Source organism: Plectropomus leopardus, chromosome 9 (assembly GCF_026936395.1).
Source record: "Plectropomus leopardus strain MGB_pleo_1.0 chromosome 9, ASM2693639v1, whole genome shotgun sequence".
NCBI lineage: Eukaryota > Metazoa > Chordata > Actinopteri > Perciformes > Serranidae > Plectropomus > Plectropomus leopardus.
This window is the reverse complement of record NC_142184.1, coordinates 4,441,109-4,465,550: the sequence shown is the minus strand read 5'-3', so window position 1 is coordinate 4,465,550 and position 24,442 is coordinate 4,441,109. Positions and strand designations below refer to the sequence as shown.

The window sequence follows — 24,442 nt, the reverse complement described above, 5'->3', positions numbered from 1 at the left end:
ATTGGGAGAAGGCAATGAGCAGCTGGACAAAAAGTTATTCAAAATTAGCACTAAAATCGTTTTTTTAAAAAAGGGAAATTACTTGAAAATAAGCACAAAAAAGAATAAAAATAAGAAAAAAAAATAAAAAAAGAATGACTTGAAAAAAGTGTCATTTTTAGACTTTTTAGGGACATTTTTATATTATAATTTATATTTTATATTTGTATCTTCTATTTTATCTGGGGTTTTTTTCTATATTTATGTTGCACCAACCCACCAGAACAAATTCCTCGTATTGTGTTAACTATACCTGGCAATAAATCTTTTTCTGATTCTGATTCTGATTCTGATGTCAACACCCTGCTCAAAATGTGGTCACTTCTGACTCTAAGAAAACAAAATAACAAAAAAAAAAAAATCATCAAAGATCCAAACCTGCTGACTGTGATGATCCAAAGTCAGCAGGTTTAATCAGAAAAATGTTCAAAACTTTCATGACAATAATGTTTGTGGTGATTAAGACCTCAAAAATTCAGATTCAAGGCTATTTAATGACTTTTAAGGCCTGATATTTTTCTTTATTTCAGACACTTTTTTAGGACCTGAAGCCACCTGGTCCAAACATGGTCACTTCTTTTAAGATTATTTTTGGGAAGATTTTTCATTTTTTTGATAGGACAGATAGTGTGAAAAGGGGAGAAAGAAATGCAGCACAGGGCCGAGGGAGGAATTGAACCCACGGCTGCTGCAGCGAGGACAGGGCCTTCGTACACAGGGTGTCCGCTCCGTCAGCTGAGCTACTGGGCACCACGAACATGGTCACTTCTGATTCCAAAAACCAAGATAATGACTGTCGAAACGACAAACTCGAGGCTTCAAAACAGGAGTTACTTAGACAAATAAATATTTTGACCTGGGGGATGGCGTTAAAGGGAATCACTGCAGTGATAACGATTCATCCTGAGAAGGACATGAATGTGTTTAGCAAAATTCATGACAATTCGTCAAACAGCTGTCGAGAAATTTCACACAAAACCACAAAAAACAACCTGCTGCTGCTGCAGAAGTAAAGTCAGAGGACCACCAACATCAGAGGGCTTCATCATTTACACAGTTTGGAGACTGTTTTTTGGTAATTAAGACCTCACAAAGTCAGATTTAAGGTTATTTAGTGACTTTTGAGGTCTAATTTAAACTTGAATTTATGATAGTTTAAGTCTTTTTAAGGACCTGAAGAAATTCTGGTCCAAAAATGAACATTTCTGGCTCCAAAAAAAAAAAAAAACCCCAAGATAATGACAAACTTGAGCCTTTGAAACAGGAGTGACAAAGTGGCCCATTATTTTACAAACGTCTAAAGTATTTAATACAATAATTAAGTAAAGGACAAACATCCTTTGACCTAACTGAGTGCACAACATGATGAGTCAGAGATGACGAGAGATTTCATTCATCCTGAGAAGGACACGAAAGTGTGAACAAATAATAATAATGACTCACACACTTTTGAGAAATTCTTTGTAAAATATATTTTGGTCCAAAAGCTGATTTGCAAAAATACAACATGTGCAACCATCGAGTAGATGAGGCATCGTACAGAGCGACCTGTGTCTACGCTGCCTTCAGTGTTCAGGAATGACGCATCACATCGCTGAGTTAAGGCGAACTGCAGAAGCTACTGAAATGTAGTGTTACTATCGACAATGTTTTACACAGAACTCTGGTTATCACTAAATCTCAAACGTCGCTACAACACACTAACGATAGCTCTAATGTTATATCTGTCTAAGTCTTATCCTACCACAATGATTCACATATTTCGCCATTTTAATGCACAAAACACGACACCATGTTCAAAAAAAGGAGTCTGTCCAGAATAAAGATGGATGGGCTCGTTTTTAGGAAGCGTTCTGATGTCGAATTACACGTCCTACGTATTTCATTAAAAAGGCGGGACTGATCCTTCGTTTGGTTCTGTGGGTAAAAAGGAAATGCTCCGAGGTCGGCCGCCACACGTCGTCTTTACAGGCTGTCGTAGCTCAGAGATGCACGGCTGCAAAACACGTTTACAGGCCAAATTATTTGAAACGCTCGCCACTAAAACGCCACGCATCAACTGTCTCAGTCTGCAAAGCTGTTCTGTTCATTAACTACGAAACTTAGCAAAGACTTTGGTGGAAAATCAGATTGGATCCATTTTTTAACTGTGTTTCATTTAACTGCTCCGTCACGACAGTTAAGTGCAAATCCTGCTCGGATAAAGCTTCGATCCCACACATTTGGCACACGAAACATTCAAACGGCCTGCTTCCAAAGATAAATAATTATATGAAGAGTCTAGACTACTATTTTTTTTTTTTGTTTTAAATACGAATCTTCATGAAAGTTTATTCTACAATTTAAGGAATACTTTCACATTTTGGTAACTGCGTCTATTTGCTTTCTTTCTAAGAGTCAGATGAGAGGACACTGGTTAGCTTAGCTTAGCATAAAGAACGCAATCGGGGGGCAGCTAGCCCGGCTCTGCGAAAAAGATAACAAAATTTGCCAAAAAGTTGATCTAAAGCTTTTTTTTCAACCTGTAAAAAACAAAACCAAGCTCTTGTGAAGTAAAAGAGATCAGTGGGTTTGTGAAGTCTAAAGTCATTGGTGCGTGCTGCTGCAGGAGCTAAAAAAACTCTGACTGGTCGTGTCCGAGTTGATCATCAGGCACGAGAGTCCCGCAATACAGTCTGAGTTGCATCCACAAGTCGTTTTGTAGATTTTTAAAACAATTTACTAAAAGAACAAAGCAGGAATTATTACATAATCCAAATCTTTGTGAAAAGGTGCCATTTTCTGCATTTAAGTTGTTAGCTCTGAGGTTTTTGTTTTTCCCAAACGGCAGGCAATCAGTCTTATTACTTCTGGATATTATAGAGCTTCCTCAGTTGCTTATGAGAGTTGCTGCATACTGCATAATGGGATATTTATGACATTTGTAGTGTTCAGTGTTTGCATACTGTAATATTTTGATGAAAACAGTGTGCATTTCAAATAGTATTGGTTTGTTACTGCGATTTCAAACATACTGAAAAACATCACATACTGTTTAGTGTACTAAATGCAGCATTTTCCACAGAAAGACAGTGTGACAGTAGCTGACGTCAGCTTCTGTGAGTCCCTTTGTAACCTTTTGTGTCCACGAACGCAGCGCAGTAGGCGGAGCTCTCCGTGAGTTCATTTTTTCCTCAGCAGCAGTTTGTGATTCGCGGGTTGGGTAATTGACGCTTTCAGACCCAGCAGAGTGAACGCTTAAATATTCTGCTGCACTGTCTTATAGCCTACACAAATAGGCTATAAATAACTGAACAGTATATATGTTCCTAAAGTTCTCTTAAATAAACAGCCCAGCTCCAAAAAATGTACTTGTGGCAGCAGATGTTTAGTTGTGGCTTGCCACATATGAATGAAAGTGTGGAAAATCCTGAAATATCAGGCTAGTCTGGAATTTTGGACCCGACCATAGTCGGTATCTTTGGGTGGGTTTCCATTAACCCTCAAACTGCGCTAACTGAAAACGCGAACATAAAATCCGTCTAATGGAAACACATCAGCTTTGAAAAAACTCCCAATAATCTCAAAAACGTTTTTCTGCTTCCATAAACTGTTGTTGCATCACGTAACTCTTCAAAAGTTAAGTTGATCATCCGGAAATTTTGAATCCACAATTCCTCTGTGAAATCGTGGACTAGCAGCTCCCAGAAATCCCTCATATGTGGCCGCTCCCATATATAAGGGGCTCGCCTTTTAATTATCGCTCTCATAACACGCCTATACCGCCTTGGATTGGAAATAAAGACGGCTAGTTTGGTGGCTGCAAAAGAAGTAAAGCAGCTAATGTTTTGAAGATGAATCGCCATGCTTCTTGGTATGTTATCGTGAGAGGAGAAGTGGCAGAACATCACTCAGTGGAAATGCAGTCATCTGCAATTATGTTCTATCGACATTTAGAAAATTTCGTTTAGGTTTTGCACAAATCTTTGATGGAAACCCTCCTTTTGAATTCTAACCTTTCCTCCTCTTCAAACATTTGCAAATCTAAGTTTTTTAAATATTTTCACTCCACTCATTTACAACCGTTCTCACTTGCTCGTCGTCTTCATCTTCACTACCTGCCACGTTGCTTCATCTCATCATGTTTCTGGCCCCTGCAGATCACCATTAAAACGACTGTGTAACTCGTGCACATGCATACTCATGCATGAAGCAAACCAAATAGGGACCCGCTCGTATAGAAATAACTCTAAATGCTGCTGCAGGTCAGAAACTCCACAGAAAATTTAAGAGACAAACATGATGGAGATATCATCATCCCATCTAACTTTTGGCGAGAAAGCAAATAAGCGCACTTTACAAACATGTCAAACTCCTTCTTTAAGTTCAGTTCACGCCCGGGGAACCAGCGACTGACAACAAATAGGAAAAATGATATTTGATCTTGCACTGATGTGGTCTAACACTGATCAACAGCAGTTTGTTTGCATGTATCCTAATGCTCCAGAGTTATTCGGTTAAAGACTGCTTAATATCTAGAAGAAATGCATCTTAAATCTAAAAATAAATATATGCATATATACTATGAAGTAGTACATCATGTTGCTACAAAGTAAGTAGTCTCGCCTCAGATCACCTGGTTTAAATGATGACCTGCGTGTGCATACTATTTTTGGTCAGTGGTAAAATAGACGCTTAGCTCTCAGTTGGATCGACTCGTGGCGGCGCTCATCGCAGTGCGTTACGCAAAGATGTTAAAGATGAAGTCGCGGAATCGTTTGGCGTACTGCTCGGGGTGGACCGTGGAGATTTCAGCACCGGCCTGCAAAACAGAGAGAAAACACGGAGACAAAGAAAAGGTCATCAGCACCATCTGTCATTACATGACATGAGAGCGAGCATCAAACCCTCCATGCAGGTGCGACTGTTCGAATCATGGATGTATTACAGTGAAGTCTGGATACAGCCGTGGGGGCGGGGCCACGTTCATTCCTATGGAAGCTGCTCAGTGACGCAGGAAGCAGAAAAAAGCTCTTTTTCTGGGTTTAGAAATGTGTGAAATACCTAGATCTACTGGCCCATAAAGCATGCGTAGTAGAGATTAACAGCAGCTGAACGCAGGTAACTTCCGCCAGCTGAGCGACCGACTTCTGGATAAGTGCCTCGCTAGCTTGAATGGCGGTCTAGAAAATTTAATCTTGCAGCTCTTTCCAAATGTTAGCGAACTGTATGGTTTACATCTAGATAATGATAGAGGACCTTTCCCGGGGGTTTGACCTTCACAAAAATGTATTTACTGATTTACAGACGTCTCTTTCTCCATGATAGTCAATGGGGAAAAGTCTTTCTGGGCCCGAGTGCGTCACATGACCAACTCAAAGTATAATTCCACTTTCAGCCACTGTGTAAATTCGCATCAACGCATGGCGCACTTCCTGGGGGCTTGGTTTGAACAACCCGATGGCAGCTCTCTAACCCCCTCTCCTTCTTCTCTGCTGCTACTAAGCCTCCAGGAAGTGCACCATGCGCTGACGCAAAATTTACATAGTGGCCGAAAGTGGAATTACACTGTTTGAGTGAAGATCCAGCTATTTTACACATTTCTAAACATGGAAAAAGAGCTTTCTCTGCTTCGTGCACCACTGAGCAGCTCTCATAGGAATGAACGAGGCCCCGCCCCCACGGCTGTATCCAGACTTCACTGTTTTACATCCATGGCTGCTACTCACCCCGTGTTTGACAGTTTTTGCTGCATGAGCGGCTTTCTTCTTGGTGTCGTATTGAGTAAGAACGTCGATCAGGCCCATGAAGTAGACCTCCCTCTGAGGAGCTCCTGAGACGAAAGGCGGAGAAAAATCAGGGTTGTTGTATCTGGTCTGGATTGACTGTATCGTACTGCGACAGGTCTCACATCACAATCAAGATTTAAGATCCCCGATAAGAAATAAACATCAAAACCTCTTTAACTTTATAATTATTACTTTCCAGATGACAGTTGATGATACTAAAGCTGTTATTATAACACACAGACATATTTTGAAGACTTCAGAGGAACAGTTTTAACAGATTCTCCCTCTGGATGGGTTGAAACTAAGAGTTAAATCTGTTTCCTTGACTCAATACAATCTGTGTTTATAAATGTTTGAAATATTTTTAAAAAATCTGTTTTTCTCAAAGCTAAATGTGACATCTTGTTTTGTTCTTAAAGTCAAACTCAAATACATTGAATTTAAAGAGATATTTAGCAGAGTAAAGCAGCAAACAACAACATTCAGGAGTAAATTCTCTAAAGATTATTCAGTTATCAGAGCAGTTGTAGATTAACTTTTTGACCATCGACTTGTCAATTAAAGGAGCTTTGTAGCTGTAGAGATTTTAAATTTAAAAAGTTAGCACTGGTGCTCGGTATCAGGAGACACCCTGGGTTTTAGTCCCTGTACACACGAACATGGGTATATTTGAAACTTTTTGTATGTATTTTGGCCTTTAATCCAAATGCAAACTGCGTTTCAGGTCACTGAAAACAGACTTTTTGTGAAACTACTTCCATGATGAGAATTTAAGAAGCGCTGTATTTAGCGAAGGGCTCGACACTCATTTTTAAACTGCCAGACTGGCAACCGGGCAGGTTTTGTGTTGCTGAAACTATAATAATGCTTTTGCCTTTTTAAGTATTTAAATCGTTCGCAGTCAGCTTTTCACTCCACAGTTTAACGACTCAATGTGCTTTGTCATTGTCCCTGAAACAGACGCCTGTGTGTGCGCGCGAGTGAACACACAAACACACATGCGGTGTTGTAAAGTGCTGCGTTGTCTGGTTCTGTTTCTGACTGTAGCAGCAATATTTAAATATCTCTAATACAACAAATACTGCTTCACCCAAAGTGTGTGAAGGATCGACTCTGCAGATCCTTCCTTCCTGCTGCTGTCGGACTGGACAACCAGAACCGCTACCAGCAGACCCCACACACACACACACACACACACACACACACACACACACACACACACACACACACACACACACACACACACACACACACACACACACACACACTAAAATGGACTGAAAACCTGAGCAATTTTTTATTGTCATTTCCATGTGCATTTGGTGTAAATTAGAGTAAATATTTTTTGAACTGTTGAGTTTTATATGGGACTTTTTGCTGTGTTTATCTTGTACATACCTTATTATGTTGCTGTAATCATGCAAATGCCCCCATTGTGGGACTAAAACAGGATTATCTTAAAAAACATACATTTATTTTGCAGTGCAGGATTTTCTGTTTGCTATCCCTATTTTTGGTGGTTGCCACTGATGGGAACCAACAGCCAAGGACTGGTTGCAAGTTTCTCAAAATGCTTGGCAATTGCAACTTGGCAACCTTTACTGTTGATAAGTAGAAAGTGAAGACAGATTTTGGCTTGTAAAGCGCTGTTGTCTCCTTTTTAAGGCATCACAAATGAGGCAACACTTCATGCAACTGCTGACAAGACCAAAATAGTGCTGCTCTAACCTGCTAACAGGACTTTTTACATGTTTACACGTGAATATGAAGTTAATCTTCCACTGTGTTTGGAGCAGAGGCGTCAGATTGTGCCGTGGAGGTCACTGCTACATAATTTAACACTCCCATGACACATTACTTCTGTGGATATTTCTTTTTCAGGCTGCTGATTGGCCAACAGCTTATTCTTTGTGTGGCTTTAAGTTTACGGTTATATCACTGACTGTTGGTTTGTTAGACTATAAACGAGTGTCTTTACACCTTTTCAGTTATTATTATTATTATTAAAACAGTGCTTCCGTGGACAGGAGTTTTTGTTTTAGATTAAAAGAAAAAAAATCAGTTTCCAAAAAACCCATGTATCAGTAAGAGAAAGTTAGATCAGTGCATCCCTACAATAAAACAATTATTTTTCGAAAACATCACAGTTGAGTTTCAGTTATTATTTTGTAGACTGAGTGGACTATTTACCTGGGCAGCTCCCGACCGCGTACACATCCACGTAGGGGTCGAACTCTCCGGGCCCCAGAGGTTTGCAGGAGGCCATGTAACCAGCGATCCCCTCTGGAGAGTTGCCGTAGGAGCCAACAGTCGCGCCCGGTGCCAGGCCGTTCTCCGCCTCCGGTTCTTCCTCGTTGGAAACCTCCTCGCCCTCCTCCTCTTCCCGTTCAGCTCGACCGACGTCGTGGATGCCGAGCAGCAGGCTGTAGTCCATGATCTTCAGTCTCACCAGAAACTGGAAGAAATAGAGAAGAGACTTTTGTTTAGAGGATTTTTAAACATGAACACCGACTCACTGAATGAGGGAGAGAGAAGGTAAAATACTGATGATAAATTATCTCTTAATCAACGATAAGTTTTGTATCTGTCAACCTGGTTCAATGCGGAAGTCTGTTAGCATTTTTGCACTCTGTTTCCCTCGTCTCAAAGTCTGCTTTTTTTCAAAGGTTTTCGGTAAAATGCCTTAAATAAGGTCTGTGGTTAACACAGGATAAAGATATTTAGACGTTTGGTTCTGCAACATGAAATACGTATAAACCAAACTTTTGAACTTTTAAGGTTTTACGTATCTTAAAAAAGGCGGTTGTTAACAAGTGGCTTAATCGGACTACGGTGTTTGTTTGACGTTAGACGTCATCGCAGCGGGCACAGAAACTCGTTAAACCCACTCGCCGCCTTTACAGCTTTACAGCAACAGTCGCACTCAAATTTGTAGATTTATCTGTTTATAATATTTTTCGATTGTGTGCATTAAATCAAAACAGAAGTTGAACAATTCGCGGTGGTGACGTTCAAGTCGTGCGACCACGATGTAGTTCGTTTATAGTCTAACAACAGCTTTTTGCTTCTGGTGATTTCATTTACGCTTCAAAACACACAAAAGCGGTGTTCATCTGAACAAAACATGTAAGTATCATGAACTCGTGTTCGTCACAGAGCTTATTTTTGGCGATAATCTAAAATCCCATAAGGTTTTTGACGAGGGAACCAGTGCGATGCTAACTTCCTGGCTGGCCTACAGAAATACGTCATCCCTTCACCGCTCTATTGGGAGCGACTATTTTTGAAATCAGTCCAGTGTTGAGAGAGAAGGCTGCTGCCGACAGCAGCGAAACAGGCTGCGCAGTAACCACTCGAGGCATGTTTGCAGCATCAACTAACATCTTCTAAAAGTACTCGTTTTTATGACTGACAGGCTCAGACACAGATGTCCCTGTGGAAAGGATCCCTACAGAAAAAGGAAATGTTTGTGTTCATTGTTTACGAGATTCAGTCTCACCTGAGGAGAAGTCTCATTCTGAAGTGGTAAAATGTATTTGTATTGATTTTGTCATTTTATGCTGAGCAGCACTGTTTGTTTGTTTGTATGTGTGTTTTATATGTTTATCTTTGTCATATTTTGTTTTGAATATTGAAACAAATAATAAAAATGTATCTATATAAATAAAAATATCTAACTTTACCTCCCTCACTGGTAAATGATTTTCACCTCCATCTTCCTGCTGCCGAAATGGCATCACAGGAGTGGCGTGTGCCTAACGTGCTGCTGCTGCCGCTGTGTGGTCGAGCTGTGCAACAACAGCGAGGCCTCACTGAAAAAGACGTTTAACAGGTCAGCTACCTCCACATCTCTGTTGAGTTTCTCCATGAACTTCTCCTTCTGCTCATCGGTCACATAAACCTTCTGCATGTTGTTCCTGAAGTCCATGTCTTTGAAGGTAGGAAGCTCTTTTCCCTTTAGAAATAAAACGCATTGTTAGCAGGACACGTGGGACACAAAGAGGAGACAGACAATCACATCACGATATAAAATAAATAGTAGGCAAAATATTTATTTTACCCTTTCTTTGTCACTTGCTTCACGAGCCACCAGAGAGCCCTGCGAGACCAAATGGTTATTAACATTGTGACACACAAACAGAAGAGAATAAACAATTTTGTTCTGAAACAAAAGGTGTGAATTGTTTTGCTTCCTATGCATCAGTGAGATAATCTCTTTATAACTTCCTCGCTGCTTTGTGAACCGGTGATGAAAATTAGGATGTGTGATTAAAGGTCGTGCAGTTCCTCCTCACCTTCAGGTCGTACTTCCTGTGTACCACCAGTCTGTGGCTGAACATGTTCCTCATGACGATCAGGTAGGTCTCCTCGCTGTCCACGCTCACCCGGTACATGCCCAGGAACTGTGGCAGCAGCGTGCTGCCGTGACACTTCACTATGTGCTGCGAAGAGGAAACAAAACTGTGAATTTGCATGGCAGGAGCAGAGAGTGGATTCTTTGTGACAAGCGTTGTCTAACATAAAAACAGTGAAATACGGTAAAAGAGTAAAAGACAGATGAAAGATTCACACAAAAACAGTGTTAGGGTCTTTTTACATTTGGCCCTATTTCAGCCCTCCAAGCGAAATCAGATCACTCACGTTGCGGCCTGTGGGCCAAATCTGGCCCTTGAAAGGGTGTCAGGTGGACCACCTAGCATTTTCTAATTCACAGTTAAATTTTGATTAATTCATGTGTTTTTTTGTACTTTAAATTTAAATGAGGTTCCAGAGTGAATCAAAAAGCATTAAAACAGACTTTGTTTACAAAAAAAAAGTGCAAGGGGAGGATCCTCCAGAGCCCCTGACAAAGGTCATGGCTAATTATTTATGCATTAATTATCAACCCTTAGGACCCGCTTTAATATTACACACACTTATATCACTTGGCCCACAGAATTAGCTTTTCAAAATCAAGCTTTAAAAAATATTAAATATTAATATTATTTTCTATTTTAAATGAGTAATTTTTTAACAAAATCAGTCCTAATCATAAATATCAAAAACTGGTCAAGTTTTTTGATGAAAAAAAAAAACCCAAAACAAAACACAAGAAATTAATTATTTTCAATACTACATGCTAAGTAGACTTTTTTAAATTATCACAGTCTAAGAAATGTCAATAATGACAGAAATAGCATGTGTTTTCTCCAGATGCCAAATAACGTAGTAAAAAAAAAAAAAAGTAAAAATGAGAAATTCCAAGGCAAAAGCCCAGAATGACACCAAGAGATAATACAGTGCATGTTTTTATGCTTTGATGGCTGTGGGATTAAAAATTGCAGTTTGAATGGGTTTCAATGGGCCTTTTTTTTTTTACACTTAACAGTATGAATGTAGTATTTTATACTTGTTGTAGGAGCTGAGGTGGAAATTCCAAGATTAAACAATAATGCACAATCTTGCCAAAGTTTATGCCATATGCATTAACACAGCCAAAATTATCAAAAAATGAAGAATGACAAACACTTAAAATGTGCCAAACAGTCTCTAAGTTGTTATCAGCTGGCCCCTGGCTGCCTGGCATTTTGCAAAACTGGCCCCTGGGCAAAGCGAGTCGAGTATCCCTGGTCTACACCCTCATCATTGCAACAGTGAAAGCTGGAAACAGCTAAGAGAGCAGGAGAATACACTGGTTTCTTCCTACCGTCCACCCGTGTTCAGCACACACCAAACTATGGCAGCAGCTAATGATTTTATTCATTATTTATTAATCTGACAGTTATTTTCTCAATTGATAAATTGATTGTTCAGTTTTAGAAATGTCTGGCCAACCTGTTCAGTTGCAGTTTACATCCACTACTGCCCATACTCACATAATATAATGCAATGAAGACTTTGCAGGAATTCAATATAATGTATTAGGTTTGTTTTGAAGCAAAATGGAAGATACAATTCAAGTAAGAAACTTGCTGTCTTCACTGAGAAACTATTTTTACAGAGAAACACAAAGGACTGATAGAGAGCTTCATCACATGATGTAACAACAATAACCTGAAGCTCAATAGCAGCAGAACCAATGAGCTTGTGGTCAACTGCCAGAAGAAAAAACACAAAGTTGCAGCCAAGATAGAAGATGATGCTTCAAAATGGGCTGTGCTGCAAAGTCAGCTACAAATTCCAAAACATTTACACATCCAGAAGCACATAAAAGCTTTACCTGCACAGTTTCACTCAAGATTAGTGTCACCAATTCTGTACCTGACAATATGTCTTCTCTTCTGTTCCTGAGTTATCTCGTTGAGTAATGACCAGAAAAGTTTGGTTTTTTTTTGCAGATTTATGACAATTCTGGTGGGTTCATCCCTGAATCCAAGTAGACATTTGTGCCATATTTGAAGAAAGTCCCTAAAGAAGGTCCTAAAATATGGTGAATGGTAAAGGGCCCAGCACTGGTATAGCGCTTTTCTAGTTGTTTGACCACTAAAAGCGCTTTCACACGTGTCACATTCACATGCACATTCATACATTGGTGGCCGAGGCTACTGTACAAGGTGCCACCTGCTACTTAATTTTTAACTAGTCATAGACATTTATACACCATACACCACGACCACCACCATTTATTGCCCAAGGATACATCATTATAGGGCTGGGCAATATGTCTTTAAAATAATAACTCACTGTTCACGATACACAATATATATCTTGATATTTTAAAAATGTACTTTTAAGTAATGTCACCTACTAAAATACAAAATTATTTAATGGACTGCAGTTACGATAAAGTTAAAGTAGCTACTGTCAAATACTTAAGTTGAATACACTGCTGATATAATAACATTTAATAAAATACCGTTATAAGGAAGTAAAAGTATTTATATAATGCAATTTTAAAAGTGGGACCCATGGTGCTTTTACTTTCAAGGACCTGGCTCTCTTAAGCTGGAAGTGTTGATGTTTTTGGACTTGAGCTTCCGGTCAACAACTGGATGTTAGTGTTAGCAGAAAGTTAAATCGATTCTGCAACGCCTTTAACCGTGAGGATTCATTCACTGTGAGCAGGCAACAAACTAACAGCTCTCCAGTTCATATATTATTATTATTTGAAACTCGCACTGGTGCTCCGTGGTCACAGAGCGTGACTAAATAGTTGCAATCGGAGCTCTGCAGATACAAAAAAAACACACACCTCATCTGCTCACATAACCACCGCTACCTCTCATTAAGTTAGACTGTTATCACAGCACCGTTAAACTTGATTTATTCTCTGTAAGCTGAAAATAAACTCCAGCTCCAACTCTCCAGTTCAGATATTAACAGTATTTGCAAATCCCAGTAGTGCTCCATGGTCGCAATATGTGACTTAATATTCACAGTCTGGAGCTCTGCAAAAGCCCTGTTTTGTGTGTGTCTGTGGGAGGCAGAGATCCGTAGGAGAGAATGAGAGAACCGAAACTCAATGGCTTATAAAAATGACATGACAATTTTTACTTGATGTACACGATATCGTCAAAAAGCTGCAATACCTCAAGTATATTTGATATATAGCGCCCACCCCTACTTCAACATGTTGACTGGAGGATGAGAACAGAAGGGATGACCCAAAAACACAATCCCTCCAACAACAGCTGTTTCTGGCACAGAGGCATTAAAAACAGTAAAAATAAAATAAATAAATAAAAATAAATGCCAAATCCCGAAACCTCCCATGATCTCTTCAAAGTGCTTGTTTCCCTGTCCCAGATATTCAGTTCACACAATTACATAAAACGGAGAAAAGCAGCAAAACCTGAAAGTTAGACACTGGAAATATTTGGCCTTGTAGCTTGAAAATAATTTTAATGATAAATCAGTGTTCAAAGAAGCTGACTATTATTTGCACAACTGACTCCCAGAAAGTTTTCTTTTGACTCATAGATAGTTGTCTTTTAATACAAATGTAAGTGCTTGTCTCCCTTTGTGTCTCTGTCTGCAACTTGACTGCTGACTGTCTCGTCCCGGTCTCCCTTTAAAAAGAAATTCTTAATCTCAGTGAGACCAACCTGGTTAAATAAATAAAAATGAATTGCCTTGTCATTTAGCTCAGCAATTGAAGATTACAGCTCTACACCCAAGAGCCTAACAACAGCATGAACCAACAACACAAACGGTGCCTTCAAAACAGCATTCACACAGTTTGTGATCACATGTACACAATATTGCCTGGGTGGTGCAATATGACAAAATACACACTGCACCATGAGAAAATATTTGTCTAAAGGTAGACACTTTGCTGAATCATTTATACAGAGGTAGCAATCCCTTCTGCAGGCATTTAATTAGTGCATACCTATATATTTATCTACATATTTGTTATTAATTAGTCTTTAGAAAGATGCACTCTGTTATTAACAGCGATATAACATTACATACTGCAACACATACACTTGTGTTACAGCTTTTATTACCTCTACTGACATTAAAACTAAAACACTTAATTTCTGTTAAGGGGTTATTAAGTTGCCAGCCATGTATCTCCCATGACTTTCTGACATGACGCATATTTAGATCATCAGGAGGAAATATACTGTCCAGGGCGATCCTTGGCAAAGGAGAAACTGGAGCGCTGGAGGAGCGCTGGAGGAGCGCTGCTGGTCGTGCCAAAAAAAAAAAAAAAAAAGATAAGATAAGGATAAAAAGAAGTTCTGCCTTGAAAATAACAAATGAACAAATAAAGAGAGAAATAATCATTAACTCAGCGTCCCTGTTGTTTCTCATCGCTGACCTGCTGACCAGCCTGCAGCGTGAGACCTGACGGCGCTGCGGACTGAAAGAGAAAGTCGGGGATGAGTTACTGATGCTGACTGATCCGCTCCGCTCTCGTTCTCCGCTGGTTTCTCTGAAAGTCCGCTCCACCTTCATTCACCTCCGGTGTCTTCTCCGCTCTCATTCCCTGCTGGTGTCTCAGAATGTCCGCTCCGCTCTTATTCTCCGTCTATGTCTCTGCCTGTGTCTCCAAATGTCTGGTCGCTCTTATTCTCCGCCGGTGGCTCCGCTGGTGTCCGCTCCGCTCTCATTCTCCACCAGTGTCTCTGCCAGTGTCCCCTCCACACATCGTCCACCGGTGTCCGCTCCACTCTCATTGTCCGACAGGTGTCTCAGCAGGTGTTTGTCCTACACTGTCTGTTGCAGGTTCATGTTTGTGCATGTGCAATAATGTCCTCTATAACTGTCCAGACGTTTAACTGTCAGGTGACTTTAGCAGAAGCTCCCAGCAGCTGCTGGAGAAGAGCCTTCTCATCTGCCATCTACACATCTCTCCGAAGCAAATTGAAATTGATTTTTTTTTTTAAATTAAAAATTAGGGCTTCTCACTAAAATAAGTGCCGGTTGGTGGATACGATATGCGACAAATGAAACACAGACTCTTGTTCACTCTACGACTCCACCAGTTTCTCCTCCTTTTCCAAAATACAAGAGAAGAGAGACCTTTTCGCAGTCTTGTGGCGCCCTGGAGTCTCCTCCATGTTTATCCAGTTTGCCGTTTCCTGTTTAGTGCTAGAGAGAGCGCAGCTATTGGTTGTGGACAATGTTAATATAATTTAACCTTTTTTTATCCCCATGTCTTTATTAAACAAGGATCATGCATAACAAAACATTAATCTCAACATGAGAAAGGATGATTTCTGCCAGATTTAGCTATGAGTTAGTTTACATCTGCAGTTCCTGGGCAGATACAAACAGAACAATTAACTTCACTATTTGCAGGAGCCAAAACTAAAAACTTACAATACTATTAAACGTGTTTGTCATTATCGGAGTGTGGAGACTGTTGAGAAAGCTCAGATTGAGTTTTATGACCTGTTACGACATCACAGGAGTATGTGCCAACTCTCATGATGTGTTTCTGCAATCTAAAATGTATCTGCATCAGTGACACAGCTCTAAACGTTGTTTGGTGTTGTCCGGCTTTATGTGGTCAAAAGATTTGGTCTTTAGATGCTCTGATACAACACAGAAAATGAGTGAAAAGCTAGTTCCAAAAGCAAAATCCTGCAAAACACAAATCCTGATCCTAAAAACTTAAATTCATCCAAATAACGCCTAAAAGCCAGTACAACGACAATAAAGCCTTCTACAGCAAGGCATCATTTGGCCCAAATATTTCAGCATTTAGCATCTCAATATTCAGTTCTTTTGCAGCAAAAAACAAATATATCTAAATAGCACTTCACTTGGTTAATATGAGACAGTGACACACCCCTCAATTAAAAGGTGTCAAGAAAACTGACAGGATTAAATTCAACCTACAAACTGTCACGATGAATGAAGGAAACTGTGCAACGCCAACACGGGAGCTCTGCTAACAATGAGTTCATTCAGGGCCGTGTGAATTAAAAAACACTCTGAAACAGAGCTGCCATTTTTCCTCATCTCCCTCCCAGTTGTATGTAGGCTGCAGAACCACAGGCTGCACATTCCAGTAAGAGCTCAAAGCAGCCAAAAGTTTACACAGTGGTATGTTTGGCCCAAACTGAGACCCAGTTTTGAAGTGTCCACACGAGCGCTGATACCAGGGCGGCCCGCAAATACGACATAAAACCTCTTGAAACAAACAAAATAGAGGTGAACGTGTGTCACCTCGCTCTTATCTCTTCCACAAATGCACTCTTCTATTTACATGAACATTTGCATATCTTTAATAAACCCTCATATAACAGAGAGTTTGTTCCCAGTGCTGCGTGGGGCTGTAACCTTGATGACGAGAGTTTTTTGTTTTGTCTGTGTTCAGTTTCCCCACAGGGAGGTCAGCAGTCACATTCAATATGGAGACAGACACCTTAAAGCCTAATTTAGGGTCTTGCTGGAGGACACCCGAATGTTTGCCGTCCTCGGTTAAATAAGTAGCCGTCTTCCTGCTCTCAGCATTGCTCCCGGCAAGACGCATGAATCTAAAAATAGTCATATTTGGGTCGACTTCCCTCACCTATGAGGCAGAATTTTTTTTTTTTTTAAATCCCCCCCAGGAAGTGCTCGTTTTAGGAACTCATTTTATTTTAGGTTCTCAGCTGCTAAATGGTCCACACAAAGGTTAAAGAGAATTTTCTGTAAGTGGGACGCAGAGAGCCGCAGATGTGAAAGCTGTAGACACAGTTCGGTGACGCAGACAGGAGGTGAGTGATCCTGGCTCTGTGTGATGTTCCCACGTCTGGAGACCGACATGCAAACCTTTAATCAATGACTGAGAGGATGACTGAACCAACAGAAGTCAGACGGACGTTCAATTATAGCCTGATATTGTGAAAATGGATCGCATTACCCCACTGCTGGCTGCTTGTGTCTTTGAGGATTGAATTTTAAATTTTTCTTGTCTATGAAGATTTAAACGACCTTGTCTGTCCATACATCAGAGACTTTCTTTTATTTTGTGTTTCACCCACATCACTAATTTCCTCTGCTGCTTTATGTGTCCCATAAAAGTCCCGGTGAGAGAACTTCCTGTTTTTATGCCCATAAACTGGGGAACTCACTGCCTCTGGATATTAGAGTAGCAAGCTCTCTCTGGATTTTTAAAGTAGACCTTTTAATCTGGCTTTTAATTTGGAGCAAGATTACGGTCTTAATTTTAAATAGGTATTTACCTAATTTTATCCCTGCTATTTTTTTAAATTCAGTTTCATTTATTTATTATCTTTTTATTCTACAGACTTTTATTTTTTTGTAACCATAAAAATTTATAAAAATAGTAAAAACATTATTGTAGATTTATACTTTTTTTAATCTCTATAAGCATGCATAAAAAAATCAATGCATGCATGAGGAAAAAGGTAACACACTTCACACTTACTCCTCGCCACACAAGTTTGGATCGAAATGTTGTCTTCAATAAACCTGCGCGGCATGAGTAAGTGTGCAGGCGTTCGCTTTTTCCTCGTGTAGTTGTCTGTGTTAGCCTTTAAATTGCATCTTGGCTATTAAAATTTTTCTACGTGAAGCACTTCAGGCTGCATGTTTGTAAATGAGGTGCTATACAAATAAAATTGAGTTGATTTGATTTTCACAGCAGCCGAAGATACGGGACCATTGCTCATTTAATCGATATACTGATGCAGATTGATGGATCACTACACCTCAACTATGAACTCCACAAATCCATCAACAGCTCCACCATCCAGTCAGACACACACAGCTGCTTATCTGAACTACAGCTCACAGCTCATACCATCAGCGGACATTACTCGGTTGTTTTGCAGACTCGCAAAAGATCCTGGCACCGACTATTTACTGGAGTTTACAGCCAGCCATCATACGACAATAGAAAGTGACTGCACGCACGGCCATTGTTGGTCATTCTGATCTCTTCTATCCTCTCACTTTGAATGTCTGATAGTCCACCGCTGATACTTTTGTCTCGTCCCGTCTCGTCAACGAAAAGGAAACTTACGTTGCCTCATAGTTTTCATTATCAGATCTATTTTTAACTCGTCTCATTTTAGTCACGGAACAAAAGGTTGTTGATGAATAATTTTCATCATAGTTTTTCTCAAAGAAATTAACACTGCTGGGATCATACGTTATATACAGAACAGACTTTTACTTTAACCATCCGGATCTTACCTGGTGGTACTCAGACAGGATGCTGTGCATGTCTGCGACGTCCTCGCTGGAGATTTGCTTGATGACCAGCGTTCGGTCATAGGAGTTGAGGAGCAGACAATCTCCCTGGTCATCGACACTCCTCATCGGGGGGCTGCGGGTCAACGAGACCTGGAGAAGATGAAGCATGGGGGTAAATTTTAAGATCATGTATCTTTTAACTTGTATCAGAATTATTTAAAGACGTCAATATAACACCAGAAAGCCAAACAGTCCTGCTGAACATAAGCGAGAGGAAACTACGGCAGAGTTAGAATAAAATAAAAACCAGAGAATGCAAACGTAAAATGTCATTATAAAATAATACAAAGAAATAGACTAAAAACAACAACAGAAGCAATAAAACCACAAATAAAAGGAAATATGAAAAGGTAAAAGAAAAATGATGACATTACATAAAAGCAAGTCTTTAAAAACTGTTTTTAACAAATTATTTAAAAGACGTCACAGAATCAGAAGGGCCCCCACACAAGGATCTCAGACTGCGAACTGGCTCATATGGGGTCAACATTTCTGTGGTGGAGTTGAGACCAGACCAAGACAAGCTTTAAAGATATCTATAAAATCCTAAAATCAATTCTGATACAAACGAGGAACCAGTGGAGGGAAGCAAGGATTGGGGTGATAAGCCTATGTGGCATCAGATACATACTGCATAGTACGACATACCTGATAGTCAAGATCCTCAATACCAAATCGTTCCCTTAGATTTCGGAAGACCTGAGGACAATATTCTTTGAACTTGAAATGTCCTGGAAGATTTTCTCTGCAAAAGAAGTAGAAAAGTAAGAAGAAGAAGCGAGCACACAAACTAATCATTCAGGTACTCTGACAAATTCTTTCACATCACAACTTTATCATCTGTTTGTTTGAGTTGGAGGTAACAAGAGACAAGACGGTGTCTGTACACTCTTATAAAGACTTATTTATTTACAGTCTGCTCCATTAATTACTCATGTCTGTGTCTTACTTGTTGAAAAGGTGGTTGTTGACTTTGATCTTCGTGTTGGCTTTAAAATCATCCGGCAGCAGCATCACAGGGACAGGCACCTGGTTGAGATCGTTGATCTGAAAGAAGGAAAGAAATTGCAAAATGTCGATAATTAAGCAGCACATTAGTGTCTAAAACAGGGCTGCAACAAAAGTTTATTATCATAAAGTGATCCACGGTAGAGCTACAATGTTTAGTATTTTGATTCTCACAATATTTTCGGTAATTTTTCCAAGCAAACATCGATTCTCTGGTTCCCACTTCCCCTGTGAGATATGTAGATTTTCTCCTCCTTTATTTAATATCATAATAAACTAACAATTTAGGGTGCAGACAGGACAAGTCGAGCAATACAATGATGCCACATTGGGCGACTTCTTTCTTTGAACCTCCCCAAAGCTACAAGTATTTTTCCTTGAGGCTCCTGGAGTGACTGGCAGAAAATGTTGTTGTTGCTGTTTCCAGTTTATTTAGATTTTTATATATTATTTTTAAAATATTTTATATTTAATTTAGATCACTTTACATATACAGCACTTGTAATTAATACCATATTATATTCTACATGTGGTCAAAAATTGATATTTAATACATTAATTACTAAAAAAAGTTTCTTACCACTGATCAAACATTGACTTTTGCCCACCATGTTTATGCATTTCTGACGTCAAGTCAGCAACTCGTGTTATAAAACAAAATTGAAATCAATATTAGTATACTCTCCTGGCATGCTTTATAGTTGAAAATGTGGTCGCTTGTTACAGCTAAAATATGCAAATACTAACATGTGCAAATACTAAAATTAAATTACAGCTACTGGGAACAAAATCATGAAATATATATATATTTTTACCACTAATTGTTGACACTGTTTACATGCTTTCCAACATTTCTGCTGCTCTGAAACACCACGCAAACGTCATGACTCGGCATCTAGGGTATCATCACAATTTCCCAACTTCCCACCCATACTTAAGACTTTAAAGGGCAAATAAGATATTTTCGAGGTGCACGTGAAGGCAGCATTATACTAATTTCTATATTTTGCTACTTTATGGTGTGCGCCATTGCATCTAAGAGACACAACGTGCTAAAATAAATACAAAACACAGAATTTAAATTTGGCAAAAAATATAATAAATAAATCCCTCTCAAGCGTCTGAACAATTAACCCCCACCGCCCACACATAACGAACCGTCCCTAACCATACCTGTAATAGCTATACACAGGTGTCAAGGTGTGCGTAAGTCTGTACAGTAAATACGAAACACACCACCTGTCGATATTGCTCTAAATAATGTTTATTTTCCTCCAGATGATCCTCCGGTGTCACAAAATCTAACGGGTCACAGATTTCGTTGTAACACCACCAGCAGGCTAACGGCTAACTGAGCTAGCTTCCACCGACTCACCGAGTGATTGACGCCCCACATGAAGACGCTCAGGACGGGGTCGCTGGCTCGAAACACTTTCACCTTCTGCTGCACAAAGTGTTTCTTTTTCGTTTTGGTCTTCGGGGCCAGGACCACCATCGGACTGGAGGTGGCCCCGGAGTTACCGAGGGCAGCCATGACCACAGACTCCTTGTCCCCTGTCGGTGGTGGAGACACTTCTTCCTGACGGCCACCGTTACGAAGCTAACCGAGCTAACGGCTCCTCCCAGGCTCTCTCGCGCAGCACACGGCGTCGGCAGCCAAAGGTCACCGCTCGAGCTGCTCCGTTACACTGACGCTTGTTTTTCTAACGCACAGTTTAAACCTGCGTGATGAATCATTACTTAACTTCAATAATGCGTGACTACATATCTCCAAATCATCGCTGACAGTCCTCCACCGCCCCCTCGAGCCCGCCCATGTTATTATCAACCACGTGGTGAGTTTATGATTGACATGTGTCACTGGCCAATGGAATCGAGACTACTGCGTCACGTGACCATAGATGGGCGGGTACAACTGTCTACTACTGTGACCTCAGCACTTTTTATGTTTCCTACGTAGACTGTGTATAAGATTATTATATTATATCATATTATATTATATTATATTATATTATATTATATTATATTATATTATATTATATTATATTATATTATATTATTCCTTATTCCTGGTCAGTATTGGGAGGTAACAAGTTACATATAGACCTAACTAGTTACTGTAATTAAATTCCAAAATAAATGTTACTGTAATCAGTTTCAGTTATTGAGTATAAAATAATATGTTGTCTAATCAAATTACAGTTATTAATCAAAACGTTGGTGATTACAAAGGGGTTACATATATGGGGGGGTGTCAGTTAATAGTTTAAATTTTGATTAAAACATCTATTTTGTTTCTTTAAATCTTTCTGCCGTGCAGGAATGCTTTCTTTTGGAATATCGAGAGAAATTTGAGCACATTAATGCTCTTGTGTTTTTAAGTTTTTTAGCTTTATTGCCCTATTTATATAATTTTTTAGAAAAGTAATCAAAAAGTAATCAAATGTAATTAGGTGCATTATTCTGATGAAGCAGCCTAATTAAAATAGATATGTTACTTATTACATTTTTTACATTGTACATTGTAGCATCATACACATTCTGTATTTCTATCTTCACATAGTTTATACATTGTATTGGCACACATTTTATATTTTTCAGACACTTTACATACTCAGCACATGTTATATTTCAACATACTGTGTACTTGTACTGCTTATTTCTACTTCTATAATTCTCTTTGCTTTACAAAAAAGAGACTGTAACAAACCACAATATCCCCCCGAGGATCAATAAAGTATCAAGTATTTCTGATCCTGAGCAACTGGAAATAGAAATTGGACACTGAAGTATAACATGGAGGAAAGAGTAAAGCAATGAAAACAGTAGAAAGCAGTAGTACATTTGTATGCTTATTTACACTTCTTTTCCACTACTTTACAAGTAGTAGTAACACCACAGTGTATAGTGCCATTGTTAAGATCCTTTAAACTTTTTCCATCACTGATAATGACAATGATTGAGTGATTATAAGAGATCAAGACAGCACACTTAGTTGGTTCAAACCATGCAAGATCATTCTGTATTTTAGGGTCCTACTTTAGCTGGAGGAACCCAAATGTACAAATCAGCAACCTTTTATTAATTATGAGAGGAGATTTTTAAACTCTAGAGGGCAGTAAGATCCTTAAACATAGTCACAACATCTGACAGACACACAGCTGCACACGGTTTTACATGAAGCACGATTGTTTTTTGTTTGGTTTTTTTATTAAAGGGGTGCTCTGGTAACGTGGTATTCCACTTCTATACAGTTGTTGGTCTTGTGAGATACAAATTAAAACAAATAAAAGGTTGACATTTGTGCAGCAGAGTAGAGATATCCAGACTTTTATTAGTCCCTCATGTTGGTAAAAACTTTTCCAAACCTTCAGTTTGAAATACAGAGATAACCCTGATGACATCACTATAACGCCATCAGGGTTATTTCTCCTGAAGCCTCCTGCAGACAGTGAGATTTTTCAGTCTTATAGGTTTAGTGCAACTATATCTGCAACTTTGGTACGACATCAGATTTGACGTATGCAGACTGTACGATGACATCGCCTACTTAATTGCAGGCTAAGACCTTCGTCCATTGACGTCAATACGCATGAACAAAACATCGTTGCCATGTCATCCTTCTACACCAGTGTAGTGGTAAGAGCAAAATGCAAAAAATAATAATAATTGAGCTCTCACTACAGTTGCATTTTTGTCCTCAAAAAAGTCAAAAAAAAAAGAGGAGGAAGAGGAGAATGTGGGCGTGCCTGAAGAAAAGAAGCCAACTTGGCCAATTTTGCACGAAGAACAAGTATTTATTAGCATCTACTAGCATTTAGCAGAGTCCCACTGATCAGTTCATCATTTTGTGCTGTATTTCTGTTTGTTGGTTGGTTGGTTACATTTTTTCCATGCTATGAGGACAGCACTGTCTCTCATATACTGTAGCCTACACACCTTTTTATCTGTGTGAAAAGCTCTTTTGTACCCTTTGGCTAAATCTGACACATTTGCATTATACTGATGTTTTTTTAAATGTATGCTTCACCCCACAAGTAAATAAATTAATACAGTAAAATAAAAGGAACATCCCTTATTAAGACAAAACAAGCACAGGTTTTTGGTCTTGACTCTCTCGTGCACTTTGTTTGGTCACTGAGAACATTTTATGACAATATCATAAAAATAATCTGAAATAATTATAAGTTTCGGCCGATATCATCTTTGAAATGTGGACATTTTTGCGTCTTCGCTCACATCATGCTTACAGTATACACAGACCAGTAGGTGGATTGTATTGTGTTTGACAGATGTATCACTGGCTTCATCTCATGCTCAATGCACAGAAAAGAATCTCCAAGAATAGCAAACCACCCTAGATAGAGAAGTAGGACATGTGGTGGTGTGATTCTACAAAGGATCATGCTTCCTCCTTAATTTTCTGCAAGGCCTCCATTTCATACACGCATGGACAAATGGGATATTCTATGCCGTTACCTTGGAAACAGGCATGTATCTGGTCCCTGTGTTGCGAAGCAGGAGAAAATGATCCTTTATGTGCCTAGTAATGGCAGAAAAGCAGCATGACTCTAATGTGCTCTAATGTGTAATCTCTGTTTCACTGCTGCTGGTGACTGCAGAGGGCATAAAGCCTCAAACTGCAGCAGTAAAACACAGTAACCTGTTCTTAAGCTGCTGATGATTCAGAGGGACCAAAGCTTCAGCAGTGACTGTGCACAAGTCTTGGTTTTTGTTGTCGGGTTAGACAACTGATTTAGTGCCACACTTCATCATCTTCATCACTATTAACGTCATTCTGGCAGAACGATTGAGCACGCTTCTTCTTAGAAATATCCATGATTTATTCCAGATGATTCTGCTGTGATTAGAGCTGCATATTCAGCAGCTTCTGAAAAAAGCTTAGCCCTCCCGATGTATTGCAGGTCAAATTGACCCGTTTCAAAGTTTAAAAGTACAGGAAAAATATTTTTAAATAATTTTTGGAG

At 39.4% G+C, this 24,442-nt stretch overlaps 1 protein-coding gene across 1 annotated transcript; it reads right to left on the bottom strand.

Moving 5' to 3' along the window:
• Positions 1 to 1,496: 1,496 nt before the first annotated feature.
• On the bottom strand, positions 1,497 to 21,271 carry pip4k2ca (phosphatidylinositol-5-phosphate 4-kinase, type II, gamma a). Its single transcript, XM_042491239.2, has 10 exons — positions 20,830 to 21,271; positions 19,396 to 19,493; positions 19,095 to 19,191; positions 18,387 to 18,536; positions 10,103 to 10,249; positions 9,868 to 9,906; positions 9,649 to 9,762; positions 7,998 to 8,262; positions 5,748 to 5,851; positions 1,497 to 4,840 (listed from the first exon to the last, which is right to left on the bottom strand). Exons 1-10 carry the CDS (start codon positions 20,986 to 20,988, stop codon positions 4,760 to 4,762), a joined length of 1,254 nt encoding a protein of 417 aa, XP_042347173.1. The 5' UTR covers positions 20,989 to 21,271; the 3' UTR covers positions 1,497 to 4,759.
• Positions 21,272 to 24,442: the final 3,171 nt, after the last annotated feature.

Bases quoted from the DNA above. Each gene is read 5' to 3' on its own strand.
- pip4k2ca (XM_042491239.2), bottom strand. From the start codon at position 20,988: ATGGCTGCCCTCGGTAACTCCGGGGCCACCTCCAGTCCGATGGTGGTC. The intron at 10,250-18,386 runs GTAAGATCCGGA...TCCTCTTCGCAG, and splicing joins TCCTGTCTGAGTACCACCAG to CACATAGTGAAGTGTCACGG. The intron at 5,852-7,997 runs GTAAATAGTCCA...CTTTCGTCTCAG, and splicing joins CGCGGTCGGGAGCTGCCCAG to GAGCTCCTCAGAGGGAGGTC.